The 23,668-nt window shown below is 40.1% G+C and overlaps 1 protein-coding gene and 1 pseudogene across 1 annotated transcript; one reads left to right on the top strand and one right to left on the bottom strand.

Annotated features, from left to right (window-relative positions):
* The first annotated feature begins 2,138 nt into the window (after positions 1 to 2,138).
* LOC133050535 (ubiquitin-conjugating enzyme E2 R2-like) lies at positions 2,139 to 5,814 on the top strand (annotated as a pseudogene).
* A 9,081-nt stretch (positions 5,815 to 14,895) lies between these two features.
* On the bottom strand, positions 14,896 to 23,421 carry FGF20 (fibroblast growth factor 20). Its single transcript, XM_061134904.1, has 3 exons — positions 23,136 to 23,421; positions 17,231 to 17,334; positions 14,896 to 15,141 (listed from the first exon to the last, which is right to left on the bottom strand). Exons 1-3 carry the CDS (start codon positions 23,419 to 23,421, stop codon positions 14,896 to 14,898), a joined length of 636 nt encoding a protein of 211 aa, XP_060990887.1.
* Positions 23,422 to 23,668: the final 247 nt, after the last annotated feature.

Below are 23,668 nucleotides of genomic sequence, written 5' to 3'. Positions count from 1 at the left end.
CTTTTAAGTTCCTTCTGAACAACTTGCACAAAGATCAAAACATACTAATTTCATCATTGCTGGCCAAAATCACAAAAGAACCTTATGAAAGCATATGGATACATTTACCAACTTATGAACAACGAAAAGTTTCATGACTTTACTGAAAAGAGTCAATAAGATAAAAAGATTTTCCTCATTTATAAAATGGAGAGATTGACCTAGATGAAAGCTATCCTTAAGCTCTAAAAATTCTAATGTTTTTACTTAGATTAAATAAATAGAACATAAAGTACAATATACTACCTATAATACATATTTTCCTCTTCTTACAAGGAAAGGCATTGATGTTTCACCATTTCTATATTTTTACTTTACATTTATTAATGTGTTAATATACCAGAAGACATGGATGCATCTAAGAAGTGAAAATACAAAAGAAACATCATCATTTGCAGGCTTGAGCAAACAGCTCATCAGAGGACTTCCTGCCATCTCTTTACTCTCTCTTTTATATCCCTCTTTCTACACCAATCCTCTTCAGCACCCAGTAACACACACCACATCAGGATGTTCATTATGGATAGGACCATTTCTAATTTACTGAGAGCAATAGAGAGCAACCTCAGGAACCACAGAGTAGAAACAACCCTTTCTAGAATCCATTTCAGGTGTCTCCCATGATGGTTCAGCTAGAGATGCTGCACTATGAGGGCGTTTCATTCTGACCCTGGTTCACAGCTTTTCAAAAATGCTGTTAAAAAGTAACAGAGTTAAAATCAAATCAAATCAAAGATGCCACTGAGCAACTAAGAGAATGACCAAGTAAGCAGGAATGCCTACAGTTAGGTCCAAGCTGTACCTGGCCCCTTGAGCCAACAGACCCTCTTTTATTAAAGGTATCAGTGGTGGGGAAAAACACCATGTGAAATCTAGGAGAAGGCCAAGTGAGAAAATTATCGCACTGCCCCCTGAGATGCTGGAGCAAGGTCACACAATTTGCAATAGATACATGTCTTCTGAAATGCCATTCTCTGCATGGTACAAAGCCTGACTATGGAACATAAGAATTTATGAGCCAAATTCCCACTCTGCCATCAAGTCACATAGCCCAGACTCTGGTCATCCACCACCGTTACACTAGCAACACTCCTTCAGCATAATCCCATGGCCCAGAAAGGGGATCTCTGAGGACGAGCTGATCGAGAATGAAAATACCCAAGCTTGGTTTACAGATGGGTCAGCCCAGTAAATGGATGCAAGCCACTATAGCCTAATTCAGAGGAGGTCCTAACAATTGGCAGAGTTTGAGACAGTGCATCTGGTCACCTACTGACTGTGACAAAAGAAGTTTTCAGAGATTAGAACATTAGACAAAAGAAGTTTACAAAGATTAGGACTCACAGGTAGTCTGACTAGCTGATCAAAATCATAGAAGAAAAACAATTGAAAGATCAGAAATAGATCTGGCAGAAAGAAATATAGTGTATGGTAAATGGGAGTGGACATAAAATGAGAAAATCTTGGTATTAAAAGTTAACATCAGTCCAAGAGTTTCAAGAATAAGGCATATGGAAAAAATAAATCCAAGAGTTCCCAACATGGAAGTGGCATTAAACAATGAAGTAGACAGAATAACAGTTAACTGGTGACAGCAAGCTCTCGCTGGTGTCCTAGCATATTAATATATATTAATAACATATTAACACTTATTAATGTATTAATTAGGAAGTGGTGCTGGTGACAGAGACCGAGGTTAGGTGTCACCCAGAAGCAGGGGCTCCCACTTTCCATAATGAATTGAGCTATTGCCATCTATAAATGTCCAATCTGCAAGCAGCAAAGACTAACAGAGCCCATATCATAGCACCACTCCTTAAGGAGATCACCTGTCCACCTGATGGCAATTTGCCTATAGTGAGCCCCTTCCACCTTTAAAAGACCTGTGATTGATTCAGATAGGAACAGACCTTTTTTTGGTATAGCTTGCCTTTCCTGCGTTCAGAGTCTCAACCAGCAACACTAACCAAGACTTTGTTTTACCTGCACAGGAACCCACACATGGCACAGCAGGCATAAGGTAGTCCAATGACATGGATATACACCAGTCATATCACTTCCATGAAAATGTGGATTTCAGCAACAAAGAGTAGACTGTGATGGACAATGGAGATTCATCTTCTACAGGCCTCTGCAAAGAATTTATGGCTCCAGCTGCCCAGGTGTTGTCAGCCCTTTCAGAAACAAACAGCCCCACTTCCTGCAGTGACCCACATCCAGCAACAGATCCAAGCATGACCATAAAGCATCAGCCAATCCACAACAGTGAGTCTGGGCCATTTTAGCTTCGGCACTCAAACAAAAGAGCCAAGTCTGACAACACTTCTGCTCAGACTTATTCTCAGCATCTCCTGCCCAGTCTTATTCCTTTGTTCCCACATTTGTTTTACCCAAGGGCAATTGTGGTGTCTTAAGAACTAAGAACACTTGGTAATTGTTCAATGAGAAATGTTACATTTAATGTTAGATGAAATTAAAATGTTGCTTGTCATTTACAGTTTGGTGAGGTTTTTAGTTAAAATTTTTCCCCCGGGAATTTATACAGATTAATGATTTCTTGTGGCCAGAGGACCCATTACTACTGCTGAGATTTTCACATTTTTACTTCCCTGGTGGCTCAGCAATAAGGAATCCACCTATTAACGCAGGAGACAGGTTCAATCCCTGGTTCCAGAAGATCCCCTGGAGAAGAAAATGGCAACCCACTCCAGGATGCTTGCTTGGGCAATCCCATTGACAGAGGAGCCTTGTGAGTTACAGCCCATGGGGGTCACAAACAATGCCTAATAAACATCCTATTCTCTAAACTCCATCTCGGAGTCTAAATAACCCACCTGGATTACATTTTCTGAATGAATCTCAGGCACAGAGTGGGAGACCTCAGAGCTGGGGTCCCCAACCTCCAGGATCTAATGCCTGGTGACGTGATGTAATAACAATGGAAATAAAGAGCACAAAAAATTTACCCCATTTGAATTATCCCCTAATCACCCCCCACCCCCCACCCCCCATCCCCGAAGACAGAAAAACTTTCTTCCATGAAACCAGTCTCTGGTGCCAAAAAGGTTGGGGACTGCTGCCCCAGAGCATAGTACAATCTCAGGACATTTTTATGAATCTACACAATGCACCATCGTTAAGTCCGCATCTGAAACTTCAGTTCAGTCGATCAGTCATGTCCAACTCTTCTCGACCCCATGAATCGCAGCACACCAGGCCTCCCTGTCCATCACCAACTCCAGGAGTTTACTCAAACTCATGCCCATCAAGTCAGTGATGCCATCCAGCCATCTCATCCTCTGTTGTCCCCTTCTCCTCCTGCCCCCAATCCCTCCCAGCATCAGGGTCTTTTCCAATGAGTCAACTCTTCACATGAGGTGGTCACAGTACTGGAGTGTCAACTTCAGCATCAGTCCTTCCAATGAACACCCAGGGCTGATCTCCTTTAGGATGGACTGGTTGGATCTCCTTGCAGTCCAAGGGACTCTCAAGAGTCTTCTCCAACACCACAGTTCAAAAGCATCAATTTTTCGGCATTCAGCTTTCTTCACAGTCCAACTCTCACATCCATACATCACCACTGGAAAAACCATAGCCTTGACTAGACGGACCTTTGTTGGCAAAGTAATGTCTCTGCTTTTTAATATGCTATCTAGGTTGGTCATAACTTTCCTTCCAAGGAGTAAGAGTCTTAATTTATGGCTGCAATCACCATCTGCAATGATTTTGGAGCCCAAAAAAATAAAGTCTGACACTGTTTCCATTGTTTCCCCATCTATTTCCCATGAAGTGATGGGACCGGATGCCATGATCTTAGTTTTCTGAATGTTGAGCTTTAAGCCAACTTTTTCACTCTCCTCTTTCACTTTCATCAAGAGACTTTTTAGTTCCTTTTCACTTTCTGCCATAAGGGTGGTGTCATCTGCATACCTGAGGTTATTGACATTTCTCCCAGCAATCTTGATTCCAGCTTGTGCTTCTTCCAGCCCAGCGTTTCTCATGATGTACTCTGCATAGAAATTAAATAAGCAGGGTGACAATATACAGCCTTGACATACTCCTTTTCCTATCTGGAACCAGTCTGTTGTTCCATGTCCAGTTCTAACTGTTGCTTCCTGACCTGCATATATAGGTTTCTCAAGAGGCAGGTCAGGTGGTCTGGTATTCCCATCTCTTTCAGAATTTTCCAGAGTTTGTGGTGATCCACACAGTCAAAGGCTTTGGCATAGTCAATAAAGCAGAAATAGATGTTTTTCTGGAACTCTCTTGCTTTTTCAATGATCCAGCGGATGTTGGCAATTTGACCTCTGGTTCCTCTGCCTTTTCTAAAACTAGCTTGAACATCTGGAAGCTCACCGCTCACTTATTGCTGAAGCCTGGCTTGGAGAATTTTGAGAATTACTTTACTAGCGTGTGAGATGAGGGCAATTGTGTGGTAATTTGAGCATTCTTCGGCATTGCCTTTCTTTGGGATTGGAATGAAAACTAACCTTTTCCAGTCCTGTGGCCACTGCTGAGTTTTCCAGATTTGCTGGCATATTGAATGCAGCACTTTCACAGCATCATCTTTCAGGATTTGAAACTTACTCGGGAGTGCTGCGATCATGGGGTCGCAAAGAGTCGGACATGACTGAGCAACTGAACTGAACTGAACCTGGAATTAATACTCGCAGTTTATGCTAAGTAGCAAGTAAATAAATTCTCAACTATCTTTCTTTACCTGAAATGTACACAAAATGTATTTGATTTGATACATTTGATATGTATCAAACTCCAGGGCAGGATAGGTGAGCCTTGCGTTTCCTCACTGGCCTTCTGCCGCCTTCCTCCGCTTGCGCCTCCTCTCGCGACCCCCAAGCTGAGGCCTCTTCCTGGGTGGGGGTGAAGTCCGGACCCCCAGGAAATTTCTCAAATTCTCTCCATCCTTCCCCACAACCGGCCTGCACGTGAAGAGAAGCGCACGGCCCGCCCTACCAGCTGGCCCAGCGGCCTCTGGGGCCTGGTGCCGGCCATCCGGCTGTGAAGACAGGATCCCGGTCGGCCTGGCCCATGGGGCCTGGTCCGCCGGCCAGGGCGTAAGGACCGGGGGCCTGGCGCTGCCACCGCCGCCGTGATGACCCGTTCGCAGAAGGCCCTGAGGCTCAAGCGGAAATCCCCACAGGAGAAAGCTGAGGAAGGCGCCACATCACCCCAGGAGTGAATCCGACCTCTACACCCGGAAGACTGCCCTCCTCCGACGGCCTCACACCCCCTCCGAAGACGGCTACTTCAAGGCGCACAGTAAGCTTCCCAGGGACTAACCACAGTCACCGCCTACCTTCAGATCCTCGACCAAAGTGAGACATCACAACGTTTAAGAGGATGGAGATGGATACGTTTCACCTCTTCATCCGCCTGTAGACAGCCCCCTGGAGTGGAGAACTGCCCTCAAATTCTCAGGACTGTCCCGTTAAGCGTAGTCCCAGTTGCTTCACGAGCCCAACACTTTCTCCACAACCAAGGTGGATGCTTCGGTTCTGTTCAAGAAAGGGAGGGCAGTAAAGGAGAAGACAAGGAATATGCTGAAATCGTTAGGAAGCATGTTTCAGCCACTAAAGAGGAAGCAGAAGAGGATGGAGTGAAGGTCCTCGCGGCCCTGACAGAACCCTGCGCCAGCACTAGCGGGCCTTCCAGTGACAGCAGCTCATATTTGCTTTACGACGACTTTACGACGTCGACGTGATTGAAGATGAGGAGGGCGAAAAGCCGGGGGTTAGGTTGATGGGGGTTCTGTAAATGAGTCGTCACGTTGTGCTCCTTCAAGGCCCATGTACTGCCTTGCCATCTCAGGCTAAAAAGAAGGGAGCCAGTGAGGATCTAGCAGAGGCCCCTCAGCAAAAACCTATCACCTGGGTGGGGAAAACATGGCTTCTGCTGACTCCTCCAATGGATATCAGTTGGTTCCTTTTTATAGGCCTCTTAATGGAGGGAAAGTAATCCTCCACAAAATGTCTGAATTCTTGCATGCTTTACCCTTCCATCACTGTACTGATTTATTCTTTTTTTTCCTCTTTATTTCCTTAAACTCCCACCTCCATTTCGTCTCTACAAAGTGTTCACAGCAAAACACATCTGGTCTGTTTTTAGATTCTTGAAGAATTAGATAGTCTTTCATTGAACAGAATGAATACAATTCTAAAAATTTCACAGGTAAAAATCTGTGAAATGGATCATAGATCTAAACATAAGAGTTTAAGCTATAAAAACTTAAAGAAGAATATAGGAGAAATCTTTAGTAACTTTGAGTCTGGCAAAGATTTCTTAGCTACTAAACAAATAGCATGAACAAAAAAATTTTCATAAATTGGATGTCATTAAAATTTAAAACCTTTGCTCATCAAAATTTAAAGCTTTTGCTCATCAAAAGACCCTGTTAATGAAAGAAAAGGTAAACCACCGGCTGAGTGAAAATATTTGCAAAATATATATTCAAAAAGGACTTGTAGCTAGAAGATATAAGGAACTCTTACAACTCAATAGTAAAATAAATAACAATGAATTTGGGCAAAACATTTGAACTAATGCTTAACTGGAAAAGATATATAGATAACAAATAAGTTGAAAATATGGTCCATGTCATAAGTTACTATGGAATTTAATTAAAGTGCATTTAATACAAATACTGTGCAAATTGAAAACCTGATATATCACTGGAATTACTAAAACTTGGAAGACAAGTGTGAAAGAGCAGATTTTCCATAAGGTTATGGAAAAACCCGAATGAACTTTTTGGACAATCTAGTAGAACTTCTGGAACTCTTACATGATGCTCTTGTAAATGTAATATGGTACAATCACTTTGGGTCACTGATTGGCTTTGTATTAAAAATATAAATCAGCAATTCCACTCTAGATATTTATCCCAGAGAATTAAAAATATATGTTTATAGCAGTTTTATTCATAATAGACCTGGAAACAACCAGATGTCCATCACCTCGCAAACAGAAAAACAAAGCTGTATTCTAGCCTTGCAATGAACTACTACTCGGCAATAAGGAGAAAGACACCTCTGATACATACAACATGGGTAAATCTCAAAAACATTAAGAGTTCACAGTGAATGTCTCCATCAATGGTACCATCAGTGGTAAATTCTAGAAAATGAAAGCTAATCTGTAGTAACAGTAAGCAAATCAGTGGCTTCCTTGACAGTAAACAAATCAGTGGCTTCCTTGAGCAAATGGGCAATGAGAAACATTCTAGCCTGATGAAAATATTCCATGTCATGAGTGTAGTGGGGGTTACATAGGTGTATATATCTATCAAAAGCCATAATATCTGGAATTATTCTATGTAAATTATACTGCAATAAAAATTTTTAAAGAACACTCGTAAAGATTGTTTAAAGGATGATCAATATATGAAAGCAGGCTTGAACAAATATTTGTACACCCATATTCATAGCAGTTTTGCGAGATAGACAAAGGGTGGAAACAGTCCAAGTGTCTATGATCAGAAGAATGTGTAAACTAACTATGGTATATACAATTATTATTCAGCCTTAAAAATCTGGCACCTGGTACAACATAGATGAACCTTGAAAATGTTATGTTAAGTAAAACAAACCAGTTACAGAAGAATGAATAATGCATGATTCCATTTATATGAGGTTCTTAGAGAAGTTGAGTTCATAAAAGCAGAAAGTAAAATGGTATTTGCCAGAGGCTAAGAGGAGAAGAGAATGGGGAGTTGGTGTTCAATGAATCAGAGTTTCAGTTGATCTGGAGTTGCATGGTGGGGATGGTTGCACAAACAATATGAATGTACTTAATGTCATGGAATTGTACATTTTTTAACTTTCAAAAAGGTAAATTTAGTGTTATGCACATTTTACCACAATTCAAGAGGTGGTGAATATAATATATGAGAGGAAAAGGTGGACAACTGTTTGAAATTAACACTTTGCTTCTATGGGTAGGGAAAGCTTGGAAATCAAGATGAGGTGATTTGCAAGGAATAATAGAGCAATCTCACCTTGCAAAACTGATAAGCAAGGGATCAAGGTGACTAGAAGGAAAGAACTTCAAATATGGACTATCCTGACCAAGAGGAAAGGTGAACCTAAAACTCTAGATGATTATCTTTATGCCAAAATGCAAATAAACAAGCGTCTTGAGTCTGTCCCAGAAGATTACATCCCTAACACTCAAAAGCTTTTTATGGAAGCATGAATTTCATGGGAAATTGCTGGAGAATGGTCTAATGAAAAGATATGAATTTTGATTGGGCCCACTGTCTGCTCAACAATTTCCCTGTGAGCTAAGAGAAAGGGCCATTAGATTTGGAGTCACATCCCCCAGTTCACAAGAGAAACACTGGCAAGTTGCTAAGACTCAGAGGAGATCAATAGGACAGAAGAATCAGCTAAACTTGTGGGCACGGCAGCCATGGCAACAACCTTGGCAAACCCTCCACACAGATAGCAACAAGCCACTTCACGATCACTGGGAGCCCAGCCAAGAGAGGGAACATTGAGACAAGGACTTCATAAATCCTGAGGATAAGCTCCCTGCACATGAAAAACAAAGGACACCTTCCAAAGCATCTCCTTTGATTTCTTCTGATCTTTCTTAATTTAAGAACCCTGGCACTAAAGTCTGGAGATCAGGCCCAGTCTCTCAAAGGGAAGGACAAATTGCTCCAAAGTCCTTAACGTCGAGTCCATTAAAACATTAGATCGACCTGGAGAGACTTTAAACTCTGTGACTTATTTTGAACAAAGGATAATATTCAAGAATCTCGGGTACATTTAGATACAGGATCAAAGATAACTTTAATTCTGGAAATTTGAATGCAAGGAGAGAAATTGTTTTGACTGTTGAAGGGTATAAAGGAAAAGTAGCTGAGGTTGCTGAGTTGTGATAATGGCTGGACACAGCGTGTATGCTTCAGTCTTGTCTGACTCTTTGCAACCCCATGGACTATAGCTCGTCAGGCTCCTCTGTACATGGGGTTGTCCAGGCAAGAATACTGGATTGGGTTGCCATATTCTCCTCCAGGGGATCTTCCTAACCCAGTGATTGAACCCACATCTGCCTGCATTTCCTGTCTTGCAGGCAGATCTTTACCCACTGAGCCACCTGGGAAGCCCAGCTGGACACAGGGGGCTAAAAAAGTTTTCCTGGAGTGCTATTTCCTCTCCCTGAGTGTGTAATTGCAAGAGATTCATTACAGTTCTAGGGATGGAAAGAGCTTTCAAAAGGTTAAAGAGTAGGGTCCCCAAAATTGGACCTGCCAAAAGAGAACCTCTGGAACAACACTGTTGCAAGTGTGGAATCATATGGAAGTATAATAGGTTTATACCAAATTATATAGGGTATTAGAGAAACTGGGACTATATAGGGTGTTGGAGAAATTGGGACTAATCCCATATGCCACTTACCCCTTGTACCCTGGTTTGACTGGTCCAAAACAGAGATGGACATTGAATCAACCTTTTAGTAATCCATGGTCACTGATGTAGCAAATACATTCTTTTAGATCACTGTTCATTTTGATTATCAATATAATTCGATTCATTTGGCCAAAATTATACCTTTATCATCCTACTACAAGGAGATCCAACCAGTCCATTCTAAAGGAGATCAGCCCTGGGTGTTCATTGGAAGGACTGATGCTGAAGCTGAAACTCCAATACTTTGGCCACCTCATGTGAAGAGTTGACTCATCGGAAAAGACCCTGATGCTGGGAGGGATTGGGGGCAGGAGGAGAAGGGGACGACAGGGGATGAGATGGCTGGATGGCATCACCGACTCGATGGGCATGAGTTTGAGTAAACTCCAGGAGTTGGTGATGGACAGGGAGGCCTGGTGTGCTGCGATTCATGGGGTCACAAAGTGTCGGATATGACTGAGCGACTGAACTGAACTGAACTGATAACATAAATTCTTTAGCACTGTTTTATCATCTCATACGGTAAATTTTAAACAGCTGTCTTGATTTTATTCAAATAGAAAATGTATTCATTTTGTAGATGGCACACTAGATAAAAGTGAGAAATAATTGTATTTGAGGTTGTTCCTTTCTTTATCAGTTTATGACTAAAAATGGTAAAACAATTTAACAGAAAAACTAAATTCAAAGACCATCTGCCAAAGCAGTAACTTTTCTGGGAATGTTGTTTTGAAAAAAATTAATTTTGCACTGAACGGAACACAATATTTGTCCTTGAAACCCACATCACTAAACAGGATGCAAAGGTACAGATACTGACACAGTGGGATATGATGCTGCAGTACCGTAACTCATCACATGGCCTCCTGAAAGGCAAGTTTCTTAAAGATTACACAAGCAACTCTCTAACCTCTCATCCTATATAACCCAGACATGACTCTCCAATGGACTCTCCAGTGATCTGATGGCATGGAATTATTGGCATGCCCCAAGGAAATGGTAAATGTGTAATGTCTGTCAAATAGTTTTCTCATTTCTGAGTACAAATCAGTTGCCAGCCACTTATTGGTCCATCATTAAAACAGACAGAGAAGGCAATGGCACCCCACTCCAGTACTCTTGCCTGGAAAATCCCATGGACAGAGGAGCCTGGTAGGCTGCGGTCCATGGGGTCGCTAAGAGTCGGGCATGATTGAGCGACTTCACTTTCACTTTTCACTTTCATGCATTGGAGAAAGAAATGGCAACCCACTCCAGTGTTCTTGCCTGGAGAATCCCAGGGACAGAGGAGCCTGGTGGGCTGCCGTCTTTGGGGTCGCACAGAGTCGGACACGACTGAAGTGACTTAGCAGCAGCAGCATTAAAACAGAGCAACCCAAAGAGAGAGTAGCAAGTCCTTTTGCTACCACCATGAATTCGATTATATCTGCTACCCACACACTCTCCAGAAATGATGGGCAAATGAGATCTCCACTGTTAAATGGAAGTGGTAGCATCAGAATGGAGTATTGCCCTTCACAGAAGTATGCTGCTCAACTGGAAGCCATCCCATGGCAAGGGCGCCTTTACTGATGCCTAAGGTACACTGCTTCTTCTAAGAAACACTGTTCTTAAAGAGAAGAACCTTGGTCTCCAAGTATTTGTTATATCTAGTCATTCAGGGCAGTGGCTGGGACCTGTGGAGAATACTCAAGCAGGAAAGAGATCAATCTGTTCTATTTTAGCAAGTAGATGTTAATGAAAGTTGATTTACATATGTTCTTTTGTCATTACTGCAGGTAACTTTTGCAAATGATAATTAATATTTCAAGCAAGAAAGAATGGAAAATGTAAATTAGCAAATGATTTCTAATAGAACATTTTGGAGAAGGAAATGTATTCTTCCAGTGTTCACTCCAGTATTCTTGCCTGGCTCATTCCATGGATAAAGGAGCCTGATGGGCTACAGTCCACGGGGTCACAAAGGGTTGGACATGACTGAGCGACTAGCGCACACACAGACACATTTAAAATAAAGAAGCAAGAGGGTGACTAATGGGCAAAATTTTCCCCAAGCATCCTGAGAATAAAATTATTTTGAAAATATTAATTTGATAATAAACCAAATTATTCTTATCCTTCCATGTATGAATTGATATGTTCACACTCTACTTCCATTTAGGGATATCAGGTGAAGTCAAGCGAAGCCTATTAAGATATCAAATAGATCATTTCTTCAAGTAGTGTAAATTCAGTAAATACAAATTGTTTTTCTGACATAGGAAGACATGCCAATATATAAGTAGAATTAGAATGCAAGATACAGTGACTTTTTAGTCATCTGAAGGTTTGTAAAATCATTGCTTCAATCATATTTCATATCCCAAATTTCTACAGGTAGTTATCACCATAAAAAAAGTTAAACTTATATTCCTGTTATATCTAAAAAAAGAAGAAATTTTGATTGAGTAAGGATATTCATTGTGGGCCATCTTTGATCAGTGGATTCTCTCTTTAAATTTATAAGACTTCCTCCACAGCTGTAAGTTTAGACACCGGCATCATTTTGATTTGAAATACTTGCATAATGCTTGCTTTGGGACACATGCATTCGATATAGATGTCAAGCAGCGAACCAAAATTAGTTTATTACTTTTATTGACAAATAAAAATGAGAATTGTTTTATTATGACTATTATGAAAACATTACTGCTAAACTATCATTTTTTACATTTATGAAAGCAATAGATTTTAAGCTATATCGCTGCCTCTTACACTGTACGCACACACGTGCACGCACCAGTCTTCCAGCCACACACACACACACATTCCCATGTAGCTTTATTAAAGGTATGTGAGGAATTCCCTACTGTCAAGCCACACACCACCATTAATATATTCAAGTCATGAGAGGATGAACCAATAGGAATAACTCCAGAGAACATTGAAGCAACAGTCAGTCTTGCATTCAAAGCATGATATGTGGTATGACCATATCGAGCATCAGTTGGGATATTGTTAGAAATACAAAAGTTCAGCTCTCCATCCCCTAACCCAGACCTAGTTTAACAGATCTGTCCTTTAACAAGATCCTCAGGTGATTTTGCATATACACTAAAGTTTGAAAAACCCTGCTCTAGACTAGTGATTCTTAAAGTATGGTCTCTGGACCAACTGCATCAATGTTTCCTAGGAACCTGTTAAAAATGCACGTTTTTAGGCTCCCTCTCAGACACAGGCATCAGAAACGGTGGGGCTGGAGCCCAGCAGTCTGTTTTACCAAGGCTTCTGTGTTCTAACTGGTGACCACTGCTTCCGTGATTATTACCACACCCCCAGTGATGACCACCATGTGTGAGGGCAGCAACACTGAGTGCTGCCGGGTAGGAGCAAATAAAACCTGCAGGATTTGTATCTGTGTGGCTTTAGAAATTTGTGGGTGCCACTCTCCCAGTGGGTTACTCAACAGCAGCCACAAAGTTCTTTCTTGCTTTAAGGACTCCAAACACTGTTCCCTCTTCCATCATGGCTTTTTAATCTTCTCTTGAAAGTAACTGTAGTGAAAGTGTGAGTCGCTCAGTCGTATCTGACTCTGCAATTCTACAGAGTAGAATGTAGCCTGCCAGGCTCCTCTGTCCATGGGATTCTCCAGGCAAGATTACTAGAATGGGTAGCTATTCCCTTTTCCAAGGGATCTTCCTGACCCTGGAATCAAACCCAGGTCTCCTGCACTACAGGCAGATTCTTTACCGTTTGAACCACCAGGGAAGCCCCATCTTAGCCTTATCCTTTAAGAAATGTCAACTCTTTAGAGAAGGCTCTGACCCATCCTATCTAAATTTATCCTCTCTTTTTTTTCTGTATCTGAACCTTGTTTATTTCATAGAGTACATCACAATTCACCATTACTGTGTCAGTTTCCCCTACTAGATATCAAGCTTCATGAAGCAGGACCCACTTCTGTCTTGATTACTGTATTTTCCTTAGTTTTTAATAGTATCTTCTGTATAGTAGTCTTAATGACTGTTGAAAAATGACAAATTAGGAGATATAATGGAAAAGATGGCATGCTGAGATAGGTAGATGGAGCCCTACTATTATTATGCGTGGTTCCACTAAGACTCATTCTTTCTATGATCATGTGAAAGTGAAGTTTCTCAGTCGTGTCTGACTCTTTGCAACCCCATGGACTGTGGCCTACCAGGCTCCTCTGTCCATGGAATTTTCCAGGCAAGAGTACTGGAGTGGATTGCCATTTCCTTCTCCAGAGAATATTCCTGACCCAGGGATCGAACCAGGGTCTCCCACATTGCAGACAGATACTTTACCATCTGAGCCACCAGGAAAGCACCTTCTATGATCATAGTAAGTGAAAAGAAATGAGCTTTGCCACACTAAGTCAAGAAAATAAGTAAGCACAGCTGGCTTATAATGTCCAATAATTTTCAACATTAGAAGTTCGCTAAATATTACATTTTTCTCAGGAACTTAGAATTATGACACCATAAAAATGTTATATAAGTAGAATAACTTCACCTCAAAAGTAATGACACCAAAACATTAAAATATCAGTGTTTATTTCCCTTTTTGAATGTGTGTTAAATTCAATACAAATTGATACAGAATTTTTCTAGGCCAAAGAAACCAATGTTACATTTAGAAGGCAACTGATTGCAAAAAATATATAATCTATGCTCTACTTCATTTTTTAAAAGAAATTCAGGATCTTATTCTATGCTTAATGTGTAGCAATCACGAAGTCTTCTTGACAGCCAAAGACATCACAACAAAGGAATGGCACAATAAAGAAATTTTGGTTGTTTTTTTTCTCTTCGTATTATCTTCATATACCAGTAAAAAATAAACTCTGTAATAAATAAATATATATAATAAATATTTGCCAACTGAAAATGTATAAATAGGTCCATCCTTTAAAAAAATGGTCCATCTTGGTGTGGCATGTTTCCTAGTCCATGTTTCACCCCAACTTTTTACATATAACGTCATCACCTGCAAAATCCTAGAAGGTTCTTAGAATGTATATAGCAATAATCTTGGCCAACTATGTCAATCCATCTCTTCAACATGAAGTATCTATTTGTAATGTAACCTTCAAAGGAAACATACTCCAGAGAGGTGAGGCACCAGCAGCAAACTAGGTTGAGTTCCCAGGATCACAGTTGAACACATTTTCAGCTTCAATCTATGAGTGAGGACTGAGCCAGTGTACCCAAGGGAACTAAATCCACTTGTAAAAAGAGATCTTGACCTACTTCAAGTGAAAATGTTTCTTGTTCTCAATATTCTTTCCAAAGTCAGTATCCCAGTGGAAAACAGACACCATAACATTCTGAATGTTGTCCTGGGTTCCTGTTTTATGATGAGAACTGAAACAAGAAAGAAGAGATGTAGTTTGGTTCTTCAGTAAAGACACCAACCCCCTTCAACTGTACATAAGTAGTTCCTTGTACAGTTCAGGAACTCTTTCTGGATCCACTGGTCTGGGCAGGAAATGTGTAAATTTCTGATGTCTTTTGGACCTGGCACCACCTCTTGGAGTTCCATCTTTGTTAAGTGCCACAAAATACCTGCGGCCAGTGTCTCCATGTTTATATATGTTCGATGAATAGGTATTATACCAGTTCTCTTCAAATTGCTCCCTAAAGATGCATTCAGAAGTCAGTTTTTCCTACAGGAGAGAAGATAGCTACCATTAAAAATGACATCTTTAAGAACATTTCCTTAGAAAAATCTCAATTTTTATATTTTTATTTATTTGTTTATAACTATATCCTTGTCAAAGAAGAAGAAAGGATAAACTGTTTCTGCTTTGTTCTGTTTTAGTTCTCATGTTACCTGGAATTCTTTCTCCCAGGTGACTCCATCCAGCAGTTTATTTAGCTCAAAGAACTTTAAGTTGAATGTCAATTTTCAATTTTATTTCCAAATATTGGATTGGCCAAAAAGTGCATTTGGTTTTTTCTATAAGCTGTTACAGAAAACTCGAATGAACTTTTTGGCCAACCCAGTACTTAATAAATATTCTAAATTTGCCCATGCTCCATTTTATCTCAATTCCCACACCATAACCACCAAATAGACTTGTAGTTTATCTTGTTCCATCATTAGATGCCAAATTTCTACACAGCAAATCTCTACTATCATCTTGAAACATTTCAAGACCTTGCTAACATTCAAATTCCTAATTCAAGATCACCACTCCAAATCATATATCCTCCCTTTGTGAATTAATTATCTAATTATACAATACCCATGATTAACTTGTGTCTGGATATTCCTATTTGGTAAATGCACCAAATGTAGTAAAAGCCCGCTAATTTCTTGTCATTTCAAGGTGGACTGCATATTATCCCAAGACATTGACTACAGTTGCTTTTTTTTTAATCTGACATATACATGAAGAGGGAAGACTGAAGTGAAAATGTTAGTTGCTCAGTTGTGTCTGACTCTGCAACACCATGGACTGTAACCCACCAGACTCCTATGTCCATGGAATTCTCCAGGCAAGAATATTGGAGAATTCTGTATTGTCTTCTCCAGGAGATCTTCCTGACCCAGGGATTGAACTCATGTCTCCTGCATTGCAGGCAGATTCTTTATCATCTGAGCCATATGTGATGTTTTTCTCTTTCAGTTGTGATTCTACTTTTATGAGATTACAAAATGCATTCTTTTTCTTTCTTCTGAGCTGACAGAAAGCCCAAAAAGGGCAAGTTTTACCTTTAAAAGGAGAGCTATTAAGTAGAATACCATTTACTGAAATATGATAACCAATTTTCCTCAGTGTATATTAAGATTCTAACTGTACATTGTGGTCTCAGTTGAGATTTTAAGAAAAAAGAAGGTACCCAATGGAAAACCATAAAAGCTAAATTCTCTTTGGAAATAGCTACAGAGACTTACACTTTAAGAAGGAATTTCATGTGAGATGATGGGAGAGAGTGGCACACATTTACACTAACAATTTTCTTAAAATTATATCAACATAAGCAACTGTGAGCAAATAAATAGTGTTGCCAGTGAAAGATAAAGATCTACATCATACTGCAGATTGAGTTTTCTATTATCCTGTTATTCTATTTCTTGTGTTGTTGCTGTTTTGTCATTTAAAAAAGAAAAGAAAAAATCTTACACTGATAAACTATTAACCTTTTCAGGTTTAAATTTTTTAAAGTATTTCCATATTTAAAATATTTATGGTAGACCTACAAATGTGTGCACATATCCCCAGTGGTGAGCTCAAAAACTTGCCAATGCAACTGTAACAGCACAGCTACTATACTTATCCAGACCTCAGATATGGCCCAACTAGTATGTTGCCATTGTCTGTTGTTGTTCACAGTATCCTAAGATTTCATTAAATCATTTTCTATATTGCAAAGGTCAGCAAGTCACTGATGTATACTTACCTACCTACAAAGGTAGTAATGGGTAGAGAAAACTTATGTTAAAATGAATGTAAAGAATTCAACAAGGCAAGAAGAAACTGCTCTGTTTCATAACTCTTGTCCCAGGATAATGGGCAGAAAGAACTAGTGAACTAAAAGCAATAAAGGTTTAGGGTTTAAGAAGTAGAAGTGAGTTATTAATGCTATACTATAGCCCAGATATATGGAAATTTATCAAGATAAAGATTTTTCAGTTCTTCTTAAGTATGTATATTTATATATTCTGATATGCATTATTGGTAGCTATTTTACTTAAAAATGGATAATCATTATTTAATGAATTACAGTAATTTTTAAAAAAATACGTACTGATCCATATAGTTCTCCTTTGTCATTCATTCCAAGGTAAAGACCACTGTCCACACCTCTAATACTGACAAGTCCCACTGCCACACTGATGAATTCCAGGATACCTGAATTTATAAACAAAACAATGATTTGCATTTATTAAAGAACATACAACTAATGAAAATCTTCCAGAGTAGTAGATCAAATTGCTAAATATAATACTGTATGTGGAAGTCCTTCATAAACTGAAAAGTGCTGTACAATTGTCATTATGATGAGGCTCCCATTTTATAGATAAAAAGAAAAAATTGTTCATTGTGATATAACATTAAGGGTATAAAACCTTAAACAAAATTAACCTGGGTTTGAATCTAGTTTAGTAACTTACTGATTAGTCTTGAGTACATAAGTCATTTGTCTTTTTTGAACTTCAATGTCTTCATACATGGAAGGGTGAAATGCTTCCTTACAGGAGAGTGGTAAGGACTAACATTTCTAGGCATCCAACAAATGGAAGCTATTATTACCATAAATTAGAATATAATAGAGATGTTCTTAGTTCTCCTTGATCCCACCAATTATAACCATGCCCTGTTAATTGTTTTGCTTTGTTTTTGCTTAGTATGAACTAAGTAAATTTTTTTTCTAGCAGCAGCCAATATACTTTATATGGATGCATTAGTATTTGGTAGTTTATAAAGGGTTCTACTTTTATTTTCCCATCTGGTCCTCAAAAACAACCTCCTAAAATATGTGTGGAAGATATTATTATCCCATTTTGCATAAAAAGAAACTGAGGTCTGCCTAAAGATAATGACATTTGTAATTAACAGAACAGATACTTGGAGTCATATCTTCTGAGCCCTAATCCAATGTTTATACTTTGGAACACTGCTTCTTGAGGACAAGAAAGTAGTTTCAAAATTTACAGATTATATAATATGCTGGTTCCCATCCCATGATTCTTAAAGATAAATTTTATGGTTGAAAAAGTTAAATGACTTTACAATTCATAAAATGTGATAGCCAAATACCAAGAATTTAACATGTAAGTAGGTTTCACTTTCAGAAACTTTCCAGAATTGAGCAACTAAACTAAACAACAACAAATAGGTAAATTAGTACCAAAAACTCTCCACTCAACACTATTAATACACTATAGTTAAACAAAAACAACAACAAATAAAAATCCTTACTGCTTCCCTCTGCATCATTCTTTTTCCCTGCACACACTAACCTTCGGATGGTGTCTTTGTCTTGTTCTTCTCTTTAGACTCTTTGCTGAAAAAGTATATAGACAGACTTTCTATGCTTGGAACTGCCTTCCTCAATAGCTTTCTACCTTTACCCCTTCACTTTGTTTTAAGATCCACGACAGTATAAATGTGTACCATGTAGCCTAACTCTTGCTTTTAAGTCATTTCTTGATTTATTGTACCTCAAGTTCCTGTTTGGACATATGATATTACCAAGGCCAAGGGAAAGTACAAAATCTGGCTATTTGCTTATATGAAGGGCTCTGTTCTGCCCAGATCCTAATTCATTCATTGGCAGAAACATAGATGCTTAAGCTCTAAACATAGATTCTTAAGAGCTCAAAGGAGCTCTTTCAAACTATTAGGAGATCACGTATAACACTAGACCTAACAAGGATCTAACAGCAACAATATACTGCCAAATTTCCTATAAGTGACTTGCCCAAGGCCGAGTGGAGAAAAGATATAGCAGGAAGACACAGACCCCAGAGGATAGCCATTATAATAACTGATAGAGAGGTAGGAATTAGAGGAAAATTAAACTTACTGCCAAGCTCATCAGTGATCCCTATTAGAAACAAAAATAAAGACCCAAAACATGGCTGGTAGAAGAAGACACATTGATGGAATTTCATTCAGGATATACTTACAATCTATAAATTACTTGAAGTTGTAATGAATGTTACATTCAAATTGAAAAGTGTACTGTGGCTCATTGGTAACTTAACTCTCTTTAGGTATCTGATTTACATTAAGACACTCTTGTCTTTCAAAGAACAGGAATTGATTAACTGATTAGACTGCATAGTAGAACTAGTTTTCAAGTACAATAAAAGTTTCGTTTCCATATAAATTAGTTATAAAACAGATCTTATAAGGTATTCGTTTATCTCACAACTAAATCGTAAACCACCTGCACTTAAATTCTAATCTTAAAATAATGCTATTTTGTCAAAAAACATATTAATTGTAGAAAGACAATTACATATATATCTTAGAATAATTATATTCAATAGCTGCAACTTCATTAAAGATATGCAAAGCCTCATATACATATAACAAGGTCAAAATGATTTTGTGGTGGCTCCTGGGGGCTGATGGGGAAAAGGTTATGTGCTTTTCATGTTCCTCTTAAAGATTTTAGCCACACTTTTAAATTCTGATCCTTTTTCTCCACAAGGAAATAGTATACCACACAGCAATTTGTAATCATTTGATTCTTAAATGAGATTTGACAAGTCTTTCTTATTTATAATATGAGGTGGCAACTAAGCTAATTCCTTAACAAAGAGTAGACATGAAAAACTTTCCTTTAGAGGTAATCACAGATTTTAGATAGATTTTCTAATGCCCAGTGTCCCATAAAAAGACTTGGAGGTACTTTGTCTTTCTGGTATCATTTTCAAAGCCAGCCTTTTAAAAAATCATAATAAACAGGTGAGTCAACCCACAATGCAACCACATCAGACAAATCTATGGAGAATAGGGGAGAAGAAAGGAAAAGCCTTTAAAGGAATATGTTTGATCTCAGGCTAACCTTTTTTTTAAAGTAATGATTCCATGTTTACGTATTAGGTAAAATCTTTCTACGATACTACTGTGCAGAAAAACTATTATAAATACAGAACTAACGCAGATAGGGAATATTTTAAGCCTCACTGGGACCTTTTGTTTTTATGCTATTGATGTGGTTTTAAAATTTTAAAACACCGTATTCTGAATTTTTTATTTAATCATGGTCAAATTAGTATAAATTATCAAAAATGTTATCTACTTTAACATCTCAAATAGTACATCTTAAGCATTTTCAGAATTCTTACTTTGATGACAGAAATAAATTTTAGAGAGAAAATAATTTCATAGTCAATCATTGAAGAACTAAGAAAAGAAGGCAAATATAAAGAGAATCATATAATGCTGTTGTTGTTGTTGTTGTTGTTTGGTTGCTAAGTCAAGCCTGACTCTTTTGTGACCCCATGGCCTGCAGCCTGCCAGTCTCCTCTGTGCATGGGATTTCCCAGGTGAAAATACTGGAGTGGGTTGCCATTTCCTTTTCCAGAAGATCGTCCTGACCCAGGGATAGAACTCACTTCTGCATTAGCAGGTGGACTCTACCACTGAGCCTCCTGGGAAGTCCATTTAATATTACACATGCATGCTGAATATATACTTTCTTCTCACCTACACTTCCTTGTAGTAAATTATGATGATTTAGCTATCAAATGCCACTAGGATGCACTGTAATGCACTCTAGAGGTTGTTACTCATTTAAGCTACCAGACTAATCTGGGTTATCTTTCCTTTGTGTAACAGTAAATATTTTGTTCCTATAGGTACCCCTGCACCATAGAGTGACTTAACCCAGTACAAAAATCAGTCCAAGTCATATTTTTGCAATAACTAAATAAGCATACAAAATTTTAGCAAAAAAAAAAAAAATTTCTACTAAGATGGTCATTCTGATAGGCAACATTTACATCTTAAAGAATGGAATAAAATACCAGTTTAGTGAGTGTTATCAAGTCTACAAATATTTACTAATCTCTTCCCATAGAGTCATTCTTATAAAAAGATACAGAGTAGAAGAAGCAACTACTTGACTTTGGGGAGATCACAGTTGAATTACAAGTATTTTAAAAGTAGAATTTCCAAAGTTACACCATGTATCACATGGATCTCCCTGGTGGCTCAGCAGTAAAGAATCCTCCCGCCAAGCAAGAGACATGGGTTCGATCCCTGGGTCAGGAAGATGCCCTGGAAAAGGAAATGGCAACCCACTCCAGTGTTCTTGCCTGGAAAATCTAATGAAAAGAGGAGTCTCGAAGACTACAGTCCATGGGGTCGCAAGAGTTGAACTTAGTAACCTCACCACCACCACCACTATGTATCAGAGGGGGTGGGGGTGTGGGGGAGCCTGACTATTACCTAAGTTTAACTTCTACCTGTTCTGCTTACAGGCATTAACACATTTGCCTTCATTTCTAAATCTTTCTGGTAGCTGGAGGGTTTTTCTGTAACAAGTGAAGTGCAGTAATTACTCAAGGCGAGGGAACTGAGCCACCTGGTGTCAGCAAAGTTCTTTAGACATGGAATCTCAGCCTCTTCAATTTAGAAACCACTTTCTGAAAGTGACCCCAAGGTTGGCCACTAGGTCATGACACTCTGGACTCATAGTCAATGGGAATTTGGAAGAGATCAGTGGAAGTTGCAAACATGTGGGGTTTAAAAAGTTAATTTTCTAAGCCTTTAAGTGCTACCAAATGACCACCACATGCTCATTTCCACATCTAGGGTTACAAATGCCCCCTCAAACTGAGATTTACACTTTTCCAAAGTTTTAATGAGGACTTCAAGTCAAAAAGAGAAAGCCAAATAAGAACAAGGGATGAGGACAAGAGAGAGCCCTTCAGAGATAAGACTCTCAAAGAATTCCACTGCTAAGGAAGGGAGAAGGAAAACAGACACTATGTGAGGTAGGTCCTTTCACATTGCTGCTGACAGGTAAACGGAGTCTTTAAAAAGAGATACACTGATTCTATCTAGTGAAGTTCCAAGTTTGATGATCAAAATCCTTCAGGAGTGTTAGCCAGTTAACTCAAATATGATGAACTCGTCAACAGTAGAGGAAAGATCCTGGGCTGTTAGAACAGGAGAGCATCTTAAAAGAATCACCTGATTTAACCCCATCATTGTACAGACAAGAAAAGAAAACTCAGGCTCGTTGGTGAGAGCACATGCTAGTCACGCAGCTAGGTAAGGAGGAATTAACAGTAGAGACTTTGTGGTTTCCCAATCTAGTCTCTTAGCAATCTGCCTTAACAATCATTCCGGTTTTTTGGTTTTTTGTTTGTTTGTTTGTTTTTTTCCTTTAACTCCTGCTCCCAGGCACCGTTGGGGGTATTCTGAAACATGTCTCTTTGTGTTCCCACCCATATCGTCTTTCGCTTCCCTGCTTCCTCTTACCTATGGTCAATACCAAGATCTTTGCTTCAGGATTTCATAATTTCTAAAGAGGATCTTGGTTAAAGGACTAGGCATGCTCTGTAGCCCGATAAGCTTTTTGTCTGTTTTTTTCTCACCAAACTTTACCAGCGCAGAGAACTGCAGGCAGGTGAGTGACAGGAGCGATGGTGCCCACGGAGAGTTAATCTGTTACCTGCTCAACATGTGTGGTGCTCTAGGTAGACAAGTAAAAGCTCGCTTCCTATTTTTGAGCAGTAACCGTAAAAGCATCAACTGCCTGGCTGTAGGGCAGGTCGAAAGAAGCGGCAGGCTTTCTGTTGTCAACTTTTGTTAAGTGGACAGTTACTGGGGGAAACGTGGAGGGCGCAGGAGAAAATAATAGGGATTTAAAAAAAAAAAAAAAAAAAAAATACTGCCTGTGAGGTAAGGAGTGCGGGAAAGATGTGGCTCCGAGTCCAGGGCTCTGCGTCCCAGGCAGCCAGGTGCGGGCGGAGCACCCCCGTCTCCCCTCCAGCCCCCTCCAGCGTCTGGAGCAGCAGGCCAGCCGGCGATCGCAGAGGCCGGCGGACAGGCAAAGTCCTGGGGTCCCTTAAGTCCCAGCCCGCACTTGGCACCCAAAGGGTCTCTGGGGCTTCCGGCCGCGCGCAAGCCGGAGCCGCTCAGCAGGCGAGCAGGGAGGAGCGCGGGATGTGGGCGGCCGTACGTACCGAAGAGGCTGTGGTCCTGCCGGGTGCCCTGCACGCTGCCGTCGGGCAGGATCTGCAAGTGGAAGCCGGTGCGGCAGTAGAGCTGCCGGCGGCGCAGGAAGCCGTGCAGGTGCGCCAGCTCCGCCGCCCCGGGGCCCCCGCGGGCGCCGCGCTCCGCCGCGCCCCGGCGCTCGCCCAGCAGAGGCGGCCGCTCCCCGGCAGGAGGCAGCAGGAAGTGCGGGCCCACCTGCGGGCCCAGGCCCTCCAGGCCACCCAGGAAGCCCCCGACCTCGGCTAAGGGAGCCATGGAACGGCCAGAGGGCGAGGCGGCCGATCCGGAAAACAAAAGACACCCCCACCCTACAAGCAATACGGTAGCGAGGATGGGGAGGTGGATGAGAAAAAATGATGGCCAAACAAGCGCCAAAAAAAAAAAAAAAAGTTAAGGCCCGGTTACTCCTGTGAGGTCGCAGGATGGACTTTGCACTCAGAGCAGGGACGCTTTCACTGTCTTGGAGCGATCTTCTCTCCCGGGGTAGGTGGGAGCCGGCTGC

Source organism: Dama dama, chromosome 32 (assembly GCF_033118175.1).
Source record: "Dama dama isolate Ldn47 chromosome 32, ASM3311817v1, whole genome shotgun sequence".
In the NCBI taxonomy this organism is placed as follows: Eukaryota; Metazoa; Chordata; class Mammalia; order Artiodactyla; family Cervidae; genus Dama; species Dama dama.
Note: the sequence above shows the minus strand (reverse complement) of the source record. Positions and strands in the feature narration are given on the sequence as shown.